The following is a 20,454-nucleotide window of genomic DNA, read 5'->3' on the forward strand; positions in this document are numbered from 1 at the left end:
AAGGACCACCATTTGGCCTACTGGGGATTTTCGAGTGCGAAGTCATGTATGCAGAAGCCCCTGAGGTACCAGTACAGTTGAAACCCGCAAGAAGTGACCCCGTTTTAAAAACGACACCCTTAAGGCATTCATATAGAGGTGTAGTGAGCATTTTGACCTGAGACCTACACCCCATAAACTGTAATGTGGGTTCTCCCGGGTATGGCAATACCCTACATGTGGCTGTTATCAGCTGCCTGGACACACAGCAGGGCCCAGAGGGGAAAGACGTGGGGGGATAAGCTGTGTGGAGGGCATCAGGGTAAGTAAAATTGGGGTAAATTATAAACCAAGGGATGGATGATAAATTTTAAAACACTTTCATACAGAGCTCTGGTTATTCGGGACACGTGTCACATTGATATATTGCGTCATGCATTATCGCCCTCTTATAGCAGACTTTGCACCTCTTTTGACTTTTTCCCTTCTTGCCAGTTTGGGGAACTTCCCCTGGAAAGTGTTGCCGCCCTGGTACGATGCGTGTGGCTCCGCTTCCAGAAGTACTGGGTGCCCCCCCTTCTTGGTCCCTAAAGATTAGGTTCTTGATAATCACCTCTTGAAATTCCAGGAAAGTTCCCGTCTGGCCTGCACATCGACGTAGCACGTACGCATTGTACAAAGCCATCTGTATGATGTGCCCGGCCTGCTTCTTATACCTCACCGCATGGCGCTGTAGGGCTTCAGGGCTTGATCTTACAAGTCCATCCCTCCCATGTACCTATTGTAGTCCAGGATGCAGTCTGGTTTGGGGGTGGCCTTTCCTTCATATATCCTAAACCTGTAGGTATACCCGGATGGACTCTCACAGCTTATACATCTTCACGCCATACCTTGCCCTCTTACACGGCAGGTACTGGCGGAATTGAACCCTCCCTTTAAAATGTACCAGGGACTCATCAATAGAAATACACTTCTCGGGGTGTATGCTGGGGAAAACCGGGCACTGGAACGGTCTAATAGGGGTCTCCGTTTATACAAACGGTCAAAACTGGGGTCATCTCGGGGTGGACACGGCTCATTATCAGTATAATGTAAGAAGCAAAGTATTGCCTCATTTATTTATTTTTTTAGGTTCCAGTTCAGTTCTGAAGTTGCTTTGAGGGGCCCATATATTTGAAACCCCTATGAAATACCCCATTTTAGAAACTAGACCCCTCAAAGTATTCACAACAGCATTTACAAAGTTTATGAACCCTTTAGGTGTTTCACAAAAATTTAGAGCAAAGTAGAGGTGAAATTTAAATTTTTTTTTTGTCAGAAAATCCTCTTTATACCATTTTTTTTATAACACAAAAGGATTTATCAGAGAAACGCAAATTAATACGTATTGCCCAGATTCTGCAGTTTTGAGAAATATCCCACATGTGGCCCTCGGGCGGTAATGGACTGAAGCACCGGCCTCAGAAGCAAAGGAGCACCTAGTGGATTTTGAAGCCTCTTTTTTATTAGGCACCATGTCCGGTTTGAAGAGGTCTTGTGGTGCCAAAACATTGGGAACCCCCCAAAAGTGACCCCAATTTGGAAACTAGACCCCTTGAGGAATCCATTGTAGTTTTCTTGGGGTGCATGCGGCTTTTTGATCAGTTTTTATTCTATTTTTAGGTGGCGTGGTGACTAAAAAACAGCAATTGTACGATTGGTTTTTTTTTCGTTTTTTTTTACAGCGTTCACCGTGCGCTATAAATAAAATATTCACTTTATTCTGCGGGGCGATACGATTACGGCGATACCAGATGTTTATGGTTTTATTTTATGTCTTATGGCGTTTTCACAATAAAATACGTTTTGTAAACAATCATTCACTTTTTGTGTTGCCTTATTCTAAGGCCTCATGCACACGACCGTAAAAACACCCGTTATTGCGGGTCGTTATTACGACCCGCAATAACGGGCTCATAGGCTTCTGTTAGCCACGGGTACCTTCCCGTTTGCTCACGGGAAGGTACCCGTGCCGTTAAAAAAGATAGAACATGCCCTATTTCATGCCGTAATAACGGCACGGGCATCCCATAGAAGTCTATGGGGCTCCCGTAATCATGGGTGGCTGCGTGTGTTCACCCGTGATTACGGGAGCGTTGCGAGGTGAGGCGAGGTCAGGGGACTACCCGGTCTGCAGGCCACAGCCCAGTGGCGTAACTACCGCCGGGACTACAATGAAAACTATGGCAGAGCGGGGAGGTATCTCCCCGCTCTGCCATAAACAAAAGACATGTATCCCCTATCCTGTAAAAAATAAAAATAAAAGACGTTCATACTTACCGACAACTTCCTGCTTCCTCCAGTCCGGTCTCCCGCCCGTTGCCTTGGTGACGCGTCCCTCTCGACATCCGGGCCGACGTCCTGGATGACGTTTCAGGCCATGTGACCGCTGCAGCCAATCACAGGTCAATCACAGGCTGCAGCGGTCACATGGACTGCCGCGTCATCCAGGGATGTCGGGCTGGATGTGAAGAGAGGGACGCGTCACCAAGACAACGGCCGGGTAAGTATGAATTTCTTTAACTTTTATTACAGAAAAGGCTGTCCCTTCTCTCTATCCTGCACTGATAGAGAGAAGGGGCTGCCGATTAGTGCAGTGCTATTTTGCTGCCAAAAACGTGCTCGTAAATACGGGTGGAATACGTGTGACACCGGACCCATATTTACGAGCACGGGTTCGTAAATACTGGTGCAAAACGGGTGGAATACGTGTGACACCGGACCCGTATTTACGCCAGTATTTACGGGTGTGAAAAAATACGGTCGTGTGCATGAGGCCTAAGAGCCATAAAGTTTTTATTTTTCAATCAATAAAGCCGTGCGAGGACTTATTTTTTGCGTAACGAACTGTATTTTCCATCAGTACCATTTTTAGGTACATGCGACTTTTTGATCTCTTTTTATTCCATTTTTTGGGAGGTGAAGTGACCAAACAATTGTGATTGTGGTACGGTTTATTATTATTTTATTTTACGGCGTTCACCGTGCGGGATAAATAATGAAATAATTTTGTAGTTCAGGCCGTTACGGACGCGGCGATACCAATTATGTATAGTTTATTTGTTTGTTTATATATTTTTATTAATAATAAAGGACTGATAAGGGAAAAGGGGGGATTTTTACTTTTATTACTTTTAAAACTTTTATATTCTTATTTTTACACATCTTTTTTTAACTTTTTTTTCACTTTATTACTTTGTCCCACTAGGGGACATGAGGGCAGGAGGCCCTGATCGCTATTCTAATACACTGCACTACATGCGTAGTGCAGTGTATTAGAACTGTCAGCTACTCACTGACAGCAAGCATAGTGGGTCCTGACGTTGTCAGGACCCACTAGGCTTCCGTCTATGGCATAGCCGGACGCCATTGTTTGGTGTCCGGTTGCCATAGTCACCATCGCCGGCCGCTATCGCGTAGCAGGCCGGCGATGGCAGCTTAACCCATAAAAAGCCGCGATCTCTATAGAACGCGGCTTTTAAGGGGTTAATCAGCGGGGACACAGCGATCGGTCCCCGCTGTAGGAGCTGTGACAGCTGCTGAACAAGACAGCAGCGTCACAGCTCCTGTATGTGTCGGGAGGACGGCCGAAACGGCCGTTACTCCCGAGACGTACTATTACGGCATGGAGCGCTAACGATACAGCTGCCATGACGTAATAGTACATCAAGGAGCGGGAAGGGGTTAAAGGGCTTTTCCCAGAATCGACAATTATTGTCTGATCGCTGGCACCCCCACCGATCCCGAGTACTGGGGTCCCAAATTGCCCGTTCTCTCTCACTGCTTGACAGCAGAGAACACGAACATTGAATAGAGCAGCAGTTGAGCTTGCCCGCTGCCATTCGCTTCAAGGTCTATGGAAATTACCTAAACACCCGAGTACATCGCTCGGATGTTTCTGTCAGTCCCATAGACATTGAAAGGAGCGGCGGGCGCATGCTCAACTCCTCCCCACTGTGGGGGTGAAGTGCAGGGACTGGGGGGTGGTTTGGGAAATCCGCTCCCACAATCGTTGGAGTCCCAGCGATCAGACATTTATCCCCGATCCTGTGGATAGGTGATAATTGTCGATTCTGGTACAACACCTTTAAAGAGGACAGCATACTCTCATAACAGATCTGCATAACATTCAAAATGTCATCGGCCCGCTAACACTAGGGGGCCCAGTTATAGCGATAATCCCAATTCCCACTGATGTACCTGTGGTAAGAATTCTCTTCCCTCAGCTGTTGTAGTTCCCGCTCAATCTTTGGTAGTTTTTCCAGATCTGACTTCATATTCTTCACAATGGAAGCATCCTGTTCCTGAGATAACAGTTTCTGTTCCAAAATCTATGCAATGTAGAACCGTCATTATTAGTAACATGTTAAAACGGCTAGGGCCATTTTTGCACTGAATTTTTGATTCTTTTTCATTTGCAACTTTTTAACTAGTCTTTATTGAAAATGTCCTACCATTTTGCTGTTGTGGAGTCTGTAACATATATATATATATATATATATATATATATATATATATATATATCTGCTATATACTGGTTGATCTGCTGTTTCTGACATAGAACCGAAAGCACACGGCTCCTGTCTGCGTTGGCTCTCTCTCTTCTCCCCCTTTCTTCACTCAGTGTTAGATATAGCAGCAGGGAGACGGAGAAGGTTGTACAGACAGATCAGAGTGTAGAGAGGGGGGAAAGCATCAAAGTATTCAGGGAGGGAAGATCACACAAGCTGCCAGGATCAGAGTGTAAATAGGGAGGAGAGCACACAGTTGGGATGGGAAAACACACAAACTATTTCTGTGTAAAGAGAGAGGAGAGCACCCACGTATACCATGCGTATTCCCCATTCACCCACTGGATGAATGGGGAAATGACACACTCCTCAGCATCAGTGTCAGCCAGCACAAGGGAGAAGAAAACCCTTATGGACTTTAAAAGGGGAAATCAGAGCAAGAATAAAGCATGAAGATGCATGAGAGCTAGTGAAGGCAGCAGAATCCTGGACACACAGACCTCCCATCCTGCATGTATTACTGGGAGGGACACACCAATATGAGAAAATTCTGAAACTAGTAGCAGGTTGCAAACTGTATATCAGGGGGTCTGAGAATTAATTAAAGGGAATCTGCTCCACGTTTATGCTGCCCTCTTTGAGTTGTGACACACACTGATTTTAGTGCGGTGTCCGTTTTATATGTGCGTGTGGTATACATTTTGTGAAACTTATACTTCACTAGTTGCAGCGCTGGCATCGCGCTAAGAGTTCTCGGTATTAATGAGCGGCGGGCTGCCCCTGCCCAGCAGCCGCTAATTGACAGCTTTTTCTCTAAACGGCTCAAGAAGGGACATGCACTTTTTACGGGGCGTTTTTTTTACGCACCATTTTTTTTTTAAAACGGCCACATAAAAAAAACACCCCCGTCTGAACGAAACACGGTTTTTCCCATCAAAATCAATGGCCAGATGTTTGGACGCGTTCAGCTGCCGTTTTTTTCAGCCATTTACGGCCTGAGAAACGGCTGAAAATAAGCCGCGTGAACATACCCCAATAGGGAGAAAGCGGTCAATCAGCCGCGGGTGGAGCCCACAGCTCATGAATTACGAGCAGTCCTCGCTGCAATTAATAAAGTGTAAATTTCACAAAAAGTACATCACAGGCTCGAATAACAGTCACAGCAGTGACAATGTACGGGTCTGCGGAGTGCATAGAACTGAATGACAGCTGTTCAGTGATGCTGCATATACATTTTGTGTAATTTACCAACCTTTATCTTTAATTCATAGTCTGTATTTAACACCTGAAGTTCCTGCAAAGCCTTTGTAGTTTGACTGCCATCCTGCAGCTTCCTGAAAAACACTGAGCGTTATACACATACATACAGGAACAAAGTTGTATCATCTATTTGTCTATTTAAAATGTTTATTCAACTCAACCCCCTAAATCGAATTGAAAGTTTTAAATATTTATTTTGTATGGGGAGTTTCAATACAACACAAAAGTAACACTTCGGGTCAGTTCATATAGCGGATTTTTCTTGCCGGGTCCCGCTGCTGAATTATTCATGCTGTCTGCAGGAAGATTCTTCCTCCCATTGATTTCAATGGGAGGTTCGGGCGGAATCCGCCCGAAGATCGGGAAGGACGCTTCTCTTTCCCGCTTGCTGAAAAGAATCAGCTAGCGGGAGAAAGATGTGTCTGAAATGAATAGAAGGCAGAATTTTGGGGTAGAATCCACAGCGGGTTCCACCGCTTAAATTCTGCTGTGTGAACAGGGCCTTAGGGTGCCCTTCTTTTGTCATGATTTTGTGACTTGTTTCAAAGTAAATTCTTTCATAAAACAAGCTTAAGCAGCTCCAAGACCAGGATTTGAGATGCAAACAAGGTTAATGTTTCTCTTGAATATTAACATGTTTTATAAAGTGTTATTAATGAAGACCTCCAAGTACACCTGCATCCAGTTAAATAAGAACCTGGTGTAGACAGATTTAGGCCAGGGCTGCACAGTGATGATCGGACAGCAAATCGCATGCAATTTAATGACTTCATCTAATGTGTCCGCAATTTCACAATTCGGTGTTAAATCCAAGTGTTAAATTATTTATTGCAATCATCACAGAAGCGCAATTAAACTCCCTAAGGTTAATTTTACCAGTGAGAGATAGATTATATTAAAAAAATAAAAGAAAATCACATTGTCAAAATTCTATATATTTATTTGCATTGTGCACAGAGAAATAAGTATTTGATCCCCTACCAATCATTAAAGGGAATGTGTTGCCAAAAAAACATGTTTTGTTTTTTTTTTATTAAACATTTAGTGTGTGGGTGATTAAACATTGTTCAAATTTTTTTTATTTTTTTCACGAGTCAGGAAATATTATAAATTAATTCTAATTTAGTTCAGCCTCCTCCAGACCAGTTACACGCCCCAAATCAACTTGGTGCCTGCATTATAGACAGCTCTTACATGGTCACCTGTATAAAAGACTCCTGTCCACAGACTCAATTAATCAGTCTGACTCTAACCTCTACAACATGGGCAAGAACAAAGAGCTTTCTAAGGATGTCAGGGACAAGATCATAGACCTGCACAAGGCTGGAATGGGCTACAAAACCATAAGTAAGACGCTGGGTGAGAAGGAGACAACTGTTGGTGCAATAGTAAGAAAATGGAAGACATACAAAATGACTGTCAATCGACATCGATCTGGGGCTCCATGCAAAATCTCACCTCGTGGGGTATCCTTGATCCTGAGGAAGGTGAGAGCTCAGTCGAAAACTACACGGGGGGAACTTGTTAATGATCTCAAGGCAGCTGGGACCACAGTCACCAAGAAAACCATTGGTAACACATTACGCCGTAATGGATTAAAATCCTGCAGTGCCCGCAAGATCCCCCTGCTCAAGAAGGCACATGTACAGGCCCGTCTGAAGTTTGCAAATGAACATCTGGATGATTCTGAGAGTGATTGGGAGAAGGTGCTGTGGTCAGATGAGACTAAAATTGAGCTCTTTGGCATTAACTCAACTCGCCGTGTTTGGAGGAAGAGAAATGCTGCCTATGACCCAAAGAACACCGTCCCCACTGTCAAGCATGGAGGTGGAAACATTATGTTTTGGGGGTGTTTCTCTGCTAAGGGCACAGGACTACTTCACCGCATCAATGGGAGAATGGATGGTGCCATGTACCGTCAAATCCTGAGTGACAACCTCCTTCCCTCCACCAGGACATTAAAAATGGCTCGTGGCTGGGTCTTCCAGCACGACAATGACCCGAAACATACAGCCAAGGCAACAAAGGAGTGGCTCAAAAAGAAGCACATTAAGGTCATGGAGTGGCCTAGCCAGTCTCCAGACCTTAATCCCATCGAAAACTTATGGAGGGAGCTGAAGATCCGAGTTGCCAAGCGACAGCCTCAAAATCTTAATGATTTACAGATGATCTGCAAAGAGGAGTGGGCCAAAATTCCATCTAACATGTGTGCAAACCTCATCATCAACTACTAAAAACGTCTGACTGCTGTGCTTGCCAACAAGGGTTTTGCCACCAAGTATTAAGTCTTGTTTGCCAAAGGGATCAAATACTTATTACTCTGTGCACAATGCAAATAAATATATATAATTTTGACTATGTGATTTTCTGGTATTTTTTTTATATAATTTATCTCTCACTGGTAAAATTAACCTAGCCTAAAAATTCTAGACTGTTCATGTCTTTGACAGTGGGCAAACTTACAAAATCAGCAAGGGATCAAATACTTATTTCCTTCACTAAAGGTCATAGAGACATATCAAATGTTTGGATCCGGGTTCTGAGATCCCCACAGATGCTTAAAGGGAAGGTGTCACGAAAAAAAAATTTTTTTATAGAAATTTGCTTTTAGGATATTATTAAAATACATTTGTGTTTTTGTGTTTTACTTTTTTCTCACTTTTTCTTCACCATTTTTTTTTTCATCTCTGTGTGTGTGTCGATAAACGACACATACAGTGATGGAGTACGGCACATACATAACCATAGAGAATGCGAACGGGAGCCGTTCCATTCACTATAGTGTACGCCGTCTGTGTGGGAATGGCGAATGCGCCGCTCCCACACAGTCCAAAAGGAAGGTCTTCGGCAGAGCGACATCCAGCGCCATTTTCATGTGGACCGGAAGCCAGTCGCAGCTTCCAGACATATGTTCCAGGCAGCAAAGACGCGAGGAGTAGGATCGGAGGCAGCAGTGGCGGTAAGCAGGTAAGTTATGTTTGTGTATGTGATGTGTGTATTACGTTCGTGTTATACTGTCTGATTACCACGGTATCTAATCCTCCTACACTGTGTGCCGCCATTTTCTTAGCGAATGCACAGTGTAGGGGGATTAGAAGATGCAACCACCTCCTTCTCCTGGCACTAGCCAGGTTAAGGGAGGGGGGGTTTTGTGAGCTCACTAGAGCAAGTGTGTCTACACCAAATTTGCAGCATAAAGCAATGAGGTTGCTTTACCACATTGCAATGCTGCAATTTTGGGAATTGCTCCCTCTAGTAACCAGCACATGGAAATGTTATAAATTAGAATCTAATTTATAATATTTCCTGACTTGTGAAAAAATTTAAAAAATTAAAACAATGTTTAAAATCGCTTAAATACTAACTCTAACTGAAAAAAAAATAACAAATATTTCTAGCAACACATTCCCTTTAAGAGAATGTGCAGAAGCTCTCAGCTGAGTGCCCTGCATCTCCAGCTGTAATCAGCACTCACAGTCGGGCTGAAGACGGCTCAGAAACGTTCTATGGGAGCCATCTTCAGCCTAGCAAAGAGCGCCAATCACAGCTGAAGGTGCAATGTGACCCTTCGTTTTAGCGCCAGTGGGGGTCTCAGCACCAAGACCCCCATCGATCCCAACTTTTGTTATGTCTCTATGACATATCAAAAGTTTGCTGTAAGAGCAGAAACTCTTTAATTTAGTTTATCAATAACGCACATATGCCAAATTTATAAAAAGCCTGCACATACGACACTTACCTGCGCTGAGTTTCCACCTGTTCGGTCAGTTCCTGCTTCTCTGACTCCTGGGTTTTTAGCTGCATTTCTTGATTCATGATCTTCAAATGGAGTTCAGACACTTTCCCCTTTAATACACTGATTGCCTAAATAAATAAATAAATAATATGTAAAAAAAGGAGAAAAAAAAAAAGGATTGGAGTAAATTGGCAGACAGGGATAGGAGGCCGAAACCACCAAGGCTGACAAAACCTCTTCCTATACATTCATTGATCAGCACAAATTGCTGCCATATATGAGTACCTGAAGAATTACATGAAGTGGATCTATAGAAGGGTCTGTTCACAATGTGATTGAGCCCAATATTTAGCATATACGCCAGGCAAAGCCCTCCACATATACACCAAATTCACCCGATGGAGGTCAAAAGGGGCTTTCTTTTGGCCTCCGTCAGGCTGGTGTACGTCATTTTTTAGCTGTATTGAAAGCGTAGTCCACTGCGCTTTTCTATGAAGGTCAACCTGAAATAAAACATACGCCGCGCGGTAAACTGTTTTTTTGGTTTTGTTTTTTATCATGGGAGCCTATGGGCAACGGTATGTCTATACACTGGCATTAGTCAGTCTTCAACCAGAGGAATACGTCGGAAAATACTTACGATGATGGAAAGCTCAGACGTGATAACAACAGAACCTTACCCTGGCCACACACAAGTTAGCCGTCGCTCCGGTGCTGGCCATCTCCCCTATAAATATGCACGCTCAGATAGGCCAAATATGCGCATTTAGTACACTAGGGAGTAAGGGATAAGCCAATGCCTGGCAGCACTTATCTCCCAGGGGAACAAAGAATTAGGCACATTGAAATCCAAAACGTCCAATCACAATTCCCCATAAGTGACAGATCGGCTCCCCCGCCCATACAAATTATATTTTAAGCAAGTCCATAAACATTTGTCTAATGTGCATGGACAGCTTTAGTTATGCTTTTTCATCATGATGTCACTATGCCTGTAGTACTCAATGCGCTCGGCTGTTTTTGTATCTCCCATTGATTATAATAGACAGTGCGACACCCCTTCTTTCCAAACAGACTGCAGGGGTTCCCAATGGTCAGACCACCACCATTTAAACATATGCGATATCCCACAAATGTCTGTGGTGAGATAAACCACTAAGGGTTTCCATGTGCTACTATGTATTACCTCATTAGCCTCAGCGAGTTTGTTCTCTTTTTCCACCAGTGTCTTGCTCTGTGATTCTATGGTCTTCTTATAAGACTTGTTCACTTCAGACTGTTCCTGCAGTTTACTTTGAAAATCCATTTCTTTCTCCCCAAAAGCTTTGATGCGTGTAAGAAGATCTTGGTTCTTGTCTGTTTCCCGCTGGAGATCAAATATAAATTTTCATAATGCCAATTATTCATCCGTTATACTGGTGGAATTATAAGAGTTCAGAATCCATTAAAGAGTTACTAAACTTTCTGCAAACTTTTGATATGTCATAGGGACATATCAAAAGTTTGGATCGGTGGGGGTCTGAATGCGGAGACCCACAAAGGTGAAGAAGTGCTCAGCTGAGCACCGTGCACCTTAGGTTGTGATCTGTGCTCCTTGTTAGGCCCCATGAGCATGTCCGTAGATTTCATCCATCCATAAATATTATTCGTAAATATGGTCCGTAGTGCATCCGTATTTACTGATCTGCAAAAAAACAGGGCGGAATCTTGGGTAATCCCCTGGTGTCGCGTAGCAACACTTCCGTAATTACGCACGGCTACGGATGCATACACGTAGGTACAGAAAGTTTGCAGAAAGTGCAGTAACGGTTTAATTCAGCAATTCAGGGCTCTGCAACTAGGAAGATGACTAATTACTGTATGATTCTGTGCTCACAGCCTGAATAGTTTTTGGATTATATTAGTAAATATTAAAAGGAGGGAACTTCAAAAAAAAAAAAAGAAGAAAACTACGGATCTAAAACAAAAACAATGGTGAAAGCATTGCCATTTGTTTATTACATGTATTTTCTAATTGAAGGCATGGTCTAATTTATCCAAAATATTTTATCACCAAGTTTGTAAAGAGCGTAAAAACGCTTTCTATGACAAAATTGGCCAGACTGCATCGGGTCAGTACATCTGCCAAATTCTCATATATCTCTGTCTATGTAAATATAGCACTGCGCCATTTTTGCAGCCAAAAGAAAACAAATGCAAAATGACACTTTCTATAAACGCGTCCCAAAGTTTTTCAGGAAAGTCCTATCTGTGAGATTAATCACTACCCTGTGACCATTCTTATCAATAGGTTGGCTGTGTAATAAAGGACAGGACAGGTCCTCCAGTCAATAATAGGGTATTTGAAATTGGGTTGTCTAAACTAGACAACCCATTTATTTAAAGCTGAGGAGGCAGTGTAGTGGGCGTAACGAATAGGTTGTATGCCAGCTTGGTGCACTACATGTAGCCGTGTGACTGGCACACTTATAGAAGCCATATGTGTGTGTAATGATACCAGGCAGTAATCCCCCTCATGAATAGTAGGTGAGAGTCGCTGTCCATCAGTATATTGCACCTGAGCAATCTCCCTATATGTAGCATTGTGGCTTGTCTGCATCCTGTTGGGAATAGGTGTGTGTACCTGCCCTTGTGAGTAAGTATTAAGTATGTTTCTAGCAGTGATTTTGAGCAGGCAGTGTACAAGCAGAATGCGTAAAATCCTTGATATTCCATAGAATCTTCAAAATCAACGCAAAGAGTTGTGGAAGCAGAGTGAGGGGCAACTAGACTCATCTCACAGAGGGGAGAAGGGTCTTTAGAACATAACAATGCTCCAGTCAGCCATCACTGGGGTGTCTAGGTTATCAACTTCTAAAAACATTTCTGCTCTGGCAGATTTTCCCCAGACTAAGGCTATGTTCACACCTCAGTTGTGCTATTCCGTTGTTCTGCTCCGTTAGAGGACCAAAACATGGGAATAACGGAACGGTTCCGTTGCACAACGAAGGCCACTGGTTGCCGATGGAACCCATTGACTTTAATAGGTTTCGTTGGCTTTCCATCGAGGTGTCCGTTATTTACCGGACACCATAGCGCAGCATGCTGCACTATTGTCTCCGCTAAACTCCAGCAAACCCTGCCGGATCTGGGACGGAGGCCCCTAAGGGAGCCTCTGACAAAGATGTGAACATAACCTAATCCTTCTCTGCAACACCCCTGCTCTGCAGTGCTGGACCCATCGTCCAGAGAGGAGACATAGTAAGTATTTCTCAGCAATTATCAAACCTCATAGTTCCTGGCATTCATATTGGCTTCCTTTTCAAGCTCGATACGGGCCCGCTTGTGGCTCAGCTCCATCTGAATCTTTTCTCTCTCCACCTGAATAAGATGCGACTTTGAGCGGATCTGTGCAGCTTGGTCCTCCAGCTATAAGAAAGGGCGAAACAGACAATATTGTGAGCGACTTATTTTTACAAGAAATACAGGGCGATTCAAAAAGGATGGTGCACAAGTAAAGGCCTGCAGTTGATGTAACATCAGCGCAAAACTGGCTTAGATGCCCATAGCGACCAATCACAGCACAGCTTTCATTTTCAAGAGCACAATTTGAAATGTTCTTACATAGTGTGACATCAGATGGCGACATCGAAGCAGGAAAAAGATTTAGGTGTTGGAAATTACAAGAACGAGCTCCGTTGTGACCGTACAGCGAAACTTTCAGAATAAATGTACTCCGCAATGAAACTGCATTTCTTGTTGGGTGAAGCAATTCGAAAAGCACTGGGTGTTTATGTCATGGGAAAAGTCTGGGGGGCCCAAAGACTTCGGACTAGACAGTGAACAGGATTCGAACCATGTATGAGCGGAGTACTAGAAAGTTGACCAGGCTGACTAGTATGAAACTACAGGTGCCACAAACCACGGTATGGCGTATCTTACGAAAACGTCCGAGTTGTAAGTCATACAGAATTCATCTCCCTCAGGAGCTGAAACCAGACAGCAAACCGAAACGCCGGTCCCTTCTTTTTTGCAGAGGATCCTGTCACCGGCCACTCCTACCTGGACATGTTAAAGGTTTATGCCACGGATAGAGGAACATCTGCCAAACATAGTCTTCAAGCAGGATGGTGCACCTCCACATTTCCATATGGATGTTTGCCGATATCTGAATGAAACTCTACCGGAACGTTGGATCGGCCGCGGCCAATGTTGCACTGGCCTCCACGATCGGCAGATCTAACAGCATGCAACTTCTTTCTGTTGTGCTACATCAACGACTCCATGTATCTGCACCCCCAGCCACAGGATCTGAACGACCTGAGACAACGCATCACTGAAACAATGGAGTCAATATCTGAGTATATGCGGACACGCGTCTGGACAGAACTGGACTACCGCCTAAACATCTGCTGAGTCACCAATGGAAATCACTGTGAACATTGTAACATATAGATAAAACTTTGATAGATGGTGGATAGTTAGTGTGTCTTTTCATGTTAATAAATTTGTGTTATGTTCTCTCAGTTATGAATACGGAGGCTATAATTTGGCACCATCCTGTTTGAATCACCTTGTACATTGCGTGTCTATACATTATACAGTAGTAAATTCAGGCAGCCCAAAGTTCAGAAATTCCTTAAAGTGCAGCTAAACGTTTGACAAACTTCTGACATGTCATAGTGACACGTTAGAAGTTTGGATTGTTGGGGGTCCGAGCACTGAGACCCCCACCAATCGCTAGAACGAAGCAGCGGAAGCGCTCATGTGAGCGCTCAGCTGCTTTGTGTGTGTTCGGCTAATTCTGGAAATAAATGTATCTGTGTACGGACTCAATAGAAAGTCTATGAGATTATATGTAGCTTATATTTATCTGTAAACTGTCAAACAGCCTTGACATATTCCTTATGAGTTCCTGATATCCAGAAATCTAGATCCAAATAAACGTAAAGACATTACAGCGAAACAACATTTAATAAAAGGTACAAAAAAAATCATTAATTTTTTTACCAGCATGTTTTGCTGATACTGCATCTGTAAAGAAGCTGCGGTGGTGTTGGTACTGGATGTCGTGCCATCAAACGGCTGGGAAAGAAATTTATTGAAGGACCGGAGAGTGGAAAAAACCGTGGTGTTGTCTTCAATTTCATCCATCTTGACAGGTCGTTTTCAAAAACCTGCAATTAAAGAAATCAGAATAAAAATACAAAAATAAAAAAATCAATATAATTGACATAAAGATAGTGATTTAATGGAGGAAATGGGAAAGATCCCCAGTGATGTGCGACAGTCCCACCATCATAATAAATGTTCATACAAATTGCTGCACATGTAAATCTCATCTGAACAAGGGTTTACTCAAGATAAACATTGGTGGGTTATGGTTAGGATATTCCAACAATGTTTGATTGGTAGGGAGCGGACCATGGCGACACCAAACATTCGCTAGAATAACTCTGTGGCACTTGGTCTATGCTCGCACATCGGTGGCATATCCTAGTGATATGCCTATCCTGAGACATCCCCTTCCAATGTTCATTCACATTACCCCGTGTATATCATGTGACTACACGGACAATCCTGGGTGGATGCAATAAAGGGGAGAGCACCCCTCATGTACACCCCTCCATTAACCAGGTCACCTCTGGAGGGCGCAGCATGATTTCAATAGCAAGTGTTTCATGTATTGTTTTCTTTTACGTTGCACAATGAAAAGTATTACAATCCGCAAATATAGTCGGGGGGGGGGGGGGTGAGCACTGGTGCAAAGGAACAGTTGCCTGCAGCAACCAATCAGATTGTTATGGCCCATAGAGAAATTTTGGCTGGATTCTGATTGGTTGCGATTGTCAATATATCCCCTACAAATACCTCCCCCTGTGGGTTACAATACCTCACAATTTTCAATGTCTCTACTAGCAGTCAGAGAATAGAAACCTTTAGGGGCCATTCACACGTTGAGATTTTGCAGCGATTAGGCCCCATGCACACGACCGTAAAACACCTCCGTTTTTGCGGACCGCAATTACGGAGCCATTCACTTTCATTGAACACTGACACCTTTCCGTAGCACTACGGAAGGGTGTCAGTGCCGTGGAAATGTTCCGGGAATTATGGAACATGTCCGTTCTTTCGCATTTTGCGGGTCGTGCTCCCATACTTTGTATGGGAGCACGGCCCGAAAATGCGGCTGTCAGTCAGCGGCCGGCCGTGCCCGCAATTGCAATCATGGGGCCTCAGATGCGCTTTTTGATGTGGTTGCAGTAAAAAACGCAACCGCATCAAAAAACGCACCAAATAATGCGGTTTCTGAGTGTGGTTTTTCGATGCGGTTCTAATCAAACCCCAATAGCAACGTGTGAACAGACCCTTACTGTAAGTTCACACGTCGGGTGAATACTGCGGATTATTTGCAGCATGTTTAGTTGCGGACATCCCAGCAGAAAAACTGCACCACAATTTGGTGCGGTTTTTCGGTCAGAATTCCCTGCGGCGCCCAGGGCGAATACGTGGTGTTGTTTTACGAAGAGTATCCGCCCTGTGTGAACATAGCCTAATGTTTGGGTTTTTTCCAGAGACTCACAGATACACCGCTCATTAAAGGGGTTTTCCTATCAGGGACATTTATGGCATATCCACAGGATACATCATAAATGTCAGATAGATGCGGGTCCCACCTCTGGCACCTAAACCCTGTTCTACCGCTATGTGTTGTGGCTGAAGCGTGTGACTTCCGACCATCAAGAAGAAATCAGCGAGCTGCGCTGATTTCTTCTTGATGGTCGGAAGTCACACGCTTCAGCCGTAACACAGAGAGGTAGAACAGGGTTTAGGGGGCCCCTTTCCAGGGATAGGTGTGGGACCCGCATCTATCTGACATTTATGACATTTCCTGTGGATGTGCCATAAATGCCCCCGATAAGAAAACCCCTTTAAGACCAGAGTTCCATTAGCTCAATAGTTAAAATCAATCAGTAGCACTACAAAAAGTCTAGGTGTAGCCCCAGCCTATATCAAGATAGGCTTTCCAATCCCTGACAGCAAGCTGAGATCTTGAAAAAAACTGTTTAGAACTGGAAACGTATAATGAATGTCTTTACGTTTAATATTGCATGGTTACAGCAGTGGGTTTATTCTACAGTATAAAAAAAAAAGTCTTTAATTCCTCAACATTTTCAAGATCTTTGTTTGCAGTCAGTCAATAGGAACATTCTTGACTCCCTGTCCATATGTAATATTAGGGCACATGGACATCATAGAGAGGGGTCTGAGCGGTCGTTACATTACCATAGAAAACCATTCATCTAAATGGCCACTATGTAATACATCCAGCTGGCAGAGGTGGGAGCAGGACCCATGGCGATCCCATATAAAAGTGGTTGTTTGTGATGAGGACAACCCCTTTAAATCCAGACACCTGTACAGATAACTACTACTCAAAGTCTAGAAAATCCTACCCCAACTAATGAAATCATCAGCACAAATCTCCCTCCTATCCTGATTGTTTGCTACAAGGAAAGGAAAGGAAAATGTATCAACATTGAGAAAAGCGCATGGCCTAGACTGAATACAATTGTAGCAATCTCAGTATTAGATCTGTACAATTTTTGAACTCCTTTGGGTCATTACCATTCACTGACAGCAAGCAGAAATCTTAAAAATGGTGAGGAATAGAAACAAAGTATATTAGACAGTTGCAGAGCATTTCATCATAAACTTTCTTTACATAAAACCAGGCACTTATCGTATGTAATCACGAACTGCGTACGAGCGATAAACTTTAATTCGCTGTGCCACCTACAGAGACGTGAGCCGTGCCCCAAGAGCTTACAATCTAGAGAGAGTGAGTGAGTGAGTGTGAGTGTGTAAAACGGTCAGCAATGCCAACCAGCATAACACAACACACAGCCAAGCCGTGAAACCACAAGTCCCAACATTCATTGCCTCCCCTGGACCTGCTGGGGCTTCTAGTCCCACAAGTGTTGTCTGCAATAAGTAACTGCGCACATACTGTGGCCCTGAGGGGAACGAAGACTCGTCCCTGCATTATAAGATCTTATGCGGCAGACATGACACTCACCGCCTGCTCCTCCACACACTGCCCGCTACCGGCGAACTGAAGAGTCCCGCTCACAGCACCCTCTGACCAACTCTCGCGAGAAGATCCATGTACCGTAAATCTCGTTGCGCGGGAGCATTACCGTAGTGACTAGACGTGCAGGGCTGATACGCCGCTGTGTCAATTGACTGAGTATGAAGCTCCTACGCCGACAAATCCACACAAATGTACAATATAAATCAATATTTACGGCATCTTAATTTAATATTTATCAAAGGTGATTACAAATAACAATAAAATGTAGACATATCATATAAACATACTTATCCTGGCGACAAGATAGAAAGATTCGTCAAATTTATCACAGTTTAATGGGTTTAGCGCATCTGGCTAGAAATTAGACACTTTTTCTTGCGCCAGGTCTTGGCTGACTTAGGAACGCATTTTTTAAAACTGGTGCAAAGGAAAAGTGGAGGTTGCCCATAGCAACCAATCAGATTCCACCTTTCATTTTGCAGAGGTCTTTTGGAAAATGAAAGCAGAAACCTGATTGGTTGCCATGGGCAACTACTCCACTTTTCCTTTGCACCAGTTTTGATAAATCTTCCCATATAGTTTGCACCACTATTTTGTGCAAAAAAAAAATAGTGCTGTCCATTAATAAATCTGCCACATGTTACAAATCCGAAAAAAAAGTGTCTAAAATACCTAAAGGGGTTCTCTGGGCATTTTATATTAATGGCCTATCCTAAACGGGTTCCGACTGCCGGCACCCCTGCCCATCACAGATTACCAGCACGTTACAAATCCGTAGCGGATGTGCCTGGGACTGCAGTTCAATTCAAGTGCGCACAGCGCTGTGCCTGGTAAACATTACGACCCTTCAGTGAGCTGATCTGCGGGGGTGCAGTCGAACCCCCCACTGCTCTGATATTGAGGACCTATTCTAAGGATAGGCCATTAATTTCTTATGACTGGACCTTAATATCTTTTGAAGGGAAACAGCAGTTTAGGGCCTGTTCTCATCACGTTTTGGGCCTACGTTTAGCGTGTACGTTTGGAAAGTCCCCTACGTACACGCCAAACATGTCCATAGGGCTCCATTAGCCCAACAGAGTCCTAAAGAGTATCCTTTAGTGATTCCTCGGGCTGGCATACGTCAGTATAATATTTTTTTGAGGATGGATTAACATAGTATACTACGCTATTCCATCCCGAGGGATACCACCAAAAAAACGTATAACACGCGGCATGCATTTTTTAAATATGGGAGCCTATGTGTGACGGATGCCACAGTATATTAAACGTATAACTCAGGGAGCTTTCTCAGGGCCGAGATTGCCGGGAACAGAATCAGGTAGCGCTGGGCATGGGGATTCCGGCCCGGAGGAAGGACTGATGTCACTGTCCATGTTTCAACTACGGAATCCCCAGCCTGAACATCGGTAGCGCACTGGCGGGGGACACCGGGACTGGAGAAGCCCTGACGTCACTGTCTATATATAGACAGTGATGTCAGGGGCTTTCAATTACAGAGTCCCTGGCCAGAGTATCAGATGCTCTGCCCAGGGACACCATAGTTGAAGGCTATGTCCATATATGCCTATACAATGGGATACGTTGATGTCTTACGTCAAAGATATATGTCGAGACTCCTTGCAGCGTATATCACCCACAGAAGAAAAAACGTGACCTGAACATATCCTGTAAAAAAAAAAAACGTGCACACATTTATAATCATTTAAACACTGCACTGATTTGCGGTAAAACTGCATGTCGGCTCATTGTCTCGGCAGCCCATTGCCCGCTACGCATGGCCTTACCCTGACAGCATGAGCACAGATTGGACAGTGTTATTGGCGTCTGTAGGGGCATGTCTCATTGACTAGTAGAATGGTAATAACATCCAATTGCCAGTTTATTTATACATTTCCTGGAGGAATAACAGAGGAACGGCACAATGCAGAATTCTAGGAACAGGTGCTCCAGAATTGTTATTCCAATGGGAATACAAGTATTTACTAAAACAGGCCTGCCGGGAAAGATAACAGGTCTTCTTTAACCATACTTAGATCCGTATAGAACCCTACAGAGGTCTAAGCTCGGTTCAGTAGAACCACGGAAGTCCCAGTTGTTAGGTCCATAATACAGACTTGGAATTACAGTGCTAGAACCCAACTTAAACTAGACTAGAGCAGTTTCTTACCATCCATTGAATGGTGTATGCTGGGGTTTCTACATTAGAACACGTTTGCTATTGTTTGTACACCGTCCATTGAACTATTCAGGCCATGGCTTGACGGCGACATATGGTCTCCTGCAGGTCATACGACCACATAGGAGGACACTTTTTTTGGCCTCTGTCGGGCAATTGGTTAAATCTTTATTAACAACTCCCAAAAAAAATTATCATTGTATTTTTTCCCAGGCATGAAAGTCCTAAAAATGCTCCAGACTTGAAAATTACAATATAAGAGAAACATTTCAGACCGTTAGGTTGTATTTACAGGTGGTAGATTTGTTGCAAAAATTTCCGCAACTTTCCTATTTATCTGAATGGGGCCTGCAGAAATCCATGCACATGATGCAGAAACAACCCCATTCATATGAATGTAACGGATATTCCGTTCGCAAAAGTTGCCACATGTGAATATACCCTTAGGCTGGGTTAGCACGTAGCGTAAACGCTGCGGAATTTCCACAACGAAATTCTGTGTGAAAATTTTGTAGCATTTACAGTAGCAGCAAAGTGCTTAAAAAATTTGTAGCAAAAACATTTATAAATTGACCTGCGGTGCAGAATTGGAATCCGCAACATGTCAATTTATGCTGCGTATATGTTTCTTTTCTGTTGCGGGTTTTCCCCATTGAATTCAATGAGGATGTAAACC

The 20,454-nt window shown here is 43.7% G+C and overlaps 1 protein-coding gene across 4 annotated transcripts in view; it reads right to left on the reverse strand.

Moving 5' to 3' along the window:
- The window catches only part of MAD1L1 (mitotic arrest deficient 1 like 1), a 527,150-nt gene extending 509,183 nt beyond the window's left edge, over positions 1-17,967 (reverse strand). For 3 of the 4 annotated variants that reach the window (XM_075830342.1, XM_075830344.1, XM_075830346.1), the window contains exons 1-7: positions 17,585-17,683; positions 14,515-14,681; positions 12,793-12,933; positions 10,712-10,891; positions 9,529-9,653; positions 5,782-5,863; positions 4,219-4,349 (exon numbers count right to left, since the gene is read on the reverse strand). In XM_075830342.1, the coding sequence (XP_075686457.1) occupies positions 4,219-4,349; positions 5,782-5,863; positions 9,529-9,653; positions 10,712-10,891; positions 12,793-12,933; positions 14,515-14,658 (803 nt within the window). In that variant the 5' untranslated portion in view covers positions 14,659-14,681; positions 17,585-17,683. Of the gene's footprint in view, positions 1-4,218; positions 4,350-5,781; positions 5,864-9,528; positions 9,654-10,711; positions 10,892-12,792; positions 12,934-14,514; positions 14,682-17,584; positions 17,684-17,886 lie in introns of those variants that run through there. The other variant, XM_075830343.1, reaches the window with a different exon arrangement.
- Between the last annotated feature and the right edge of the window lie 2,487 nt (positions 17,968-20,454).

Source organism: Rhinoderma darwinii, chromosome 6, assembly GCF_050947455.1.
Source record: "Rhinoderma darwinii isolate aRhiDar2 chromosome 6, aRhiDar2.hap1, whole genome shotgun sequence".
NCBI classification, from domain to species: domain Eukaryota; kingdom Metazoa; phylum Chordata; class Amphibia; order Anura; family Rhinodermatidae; genus Rhinoderma; species Rhinoderma darwinii.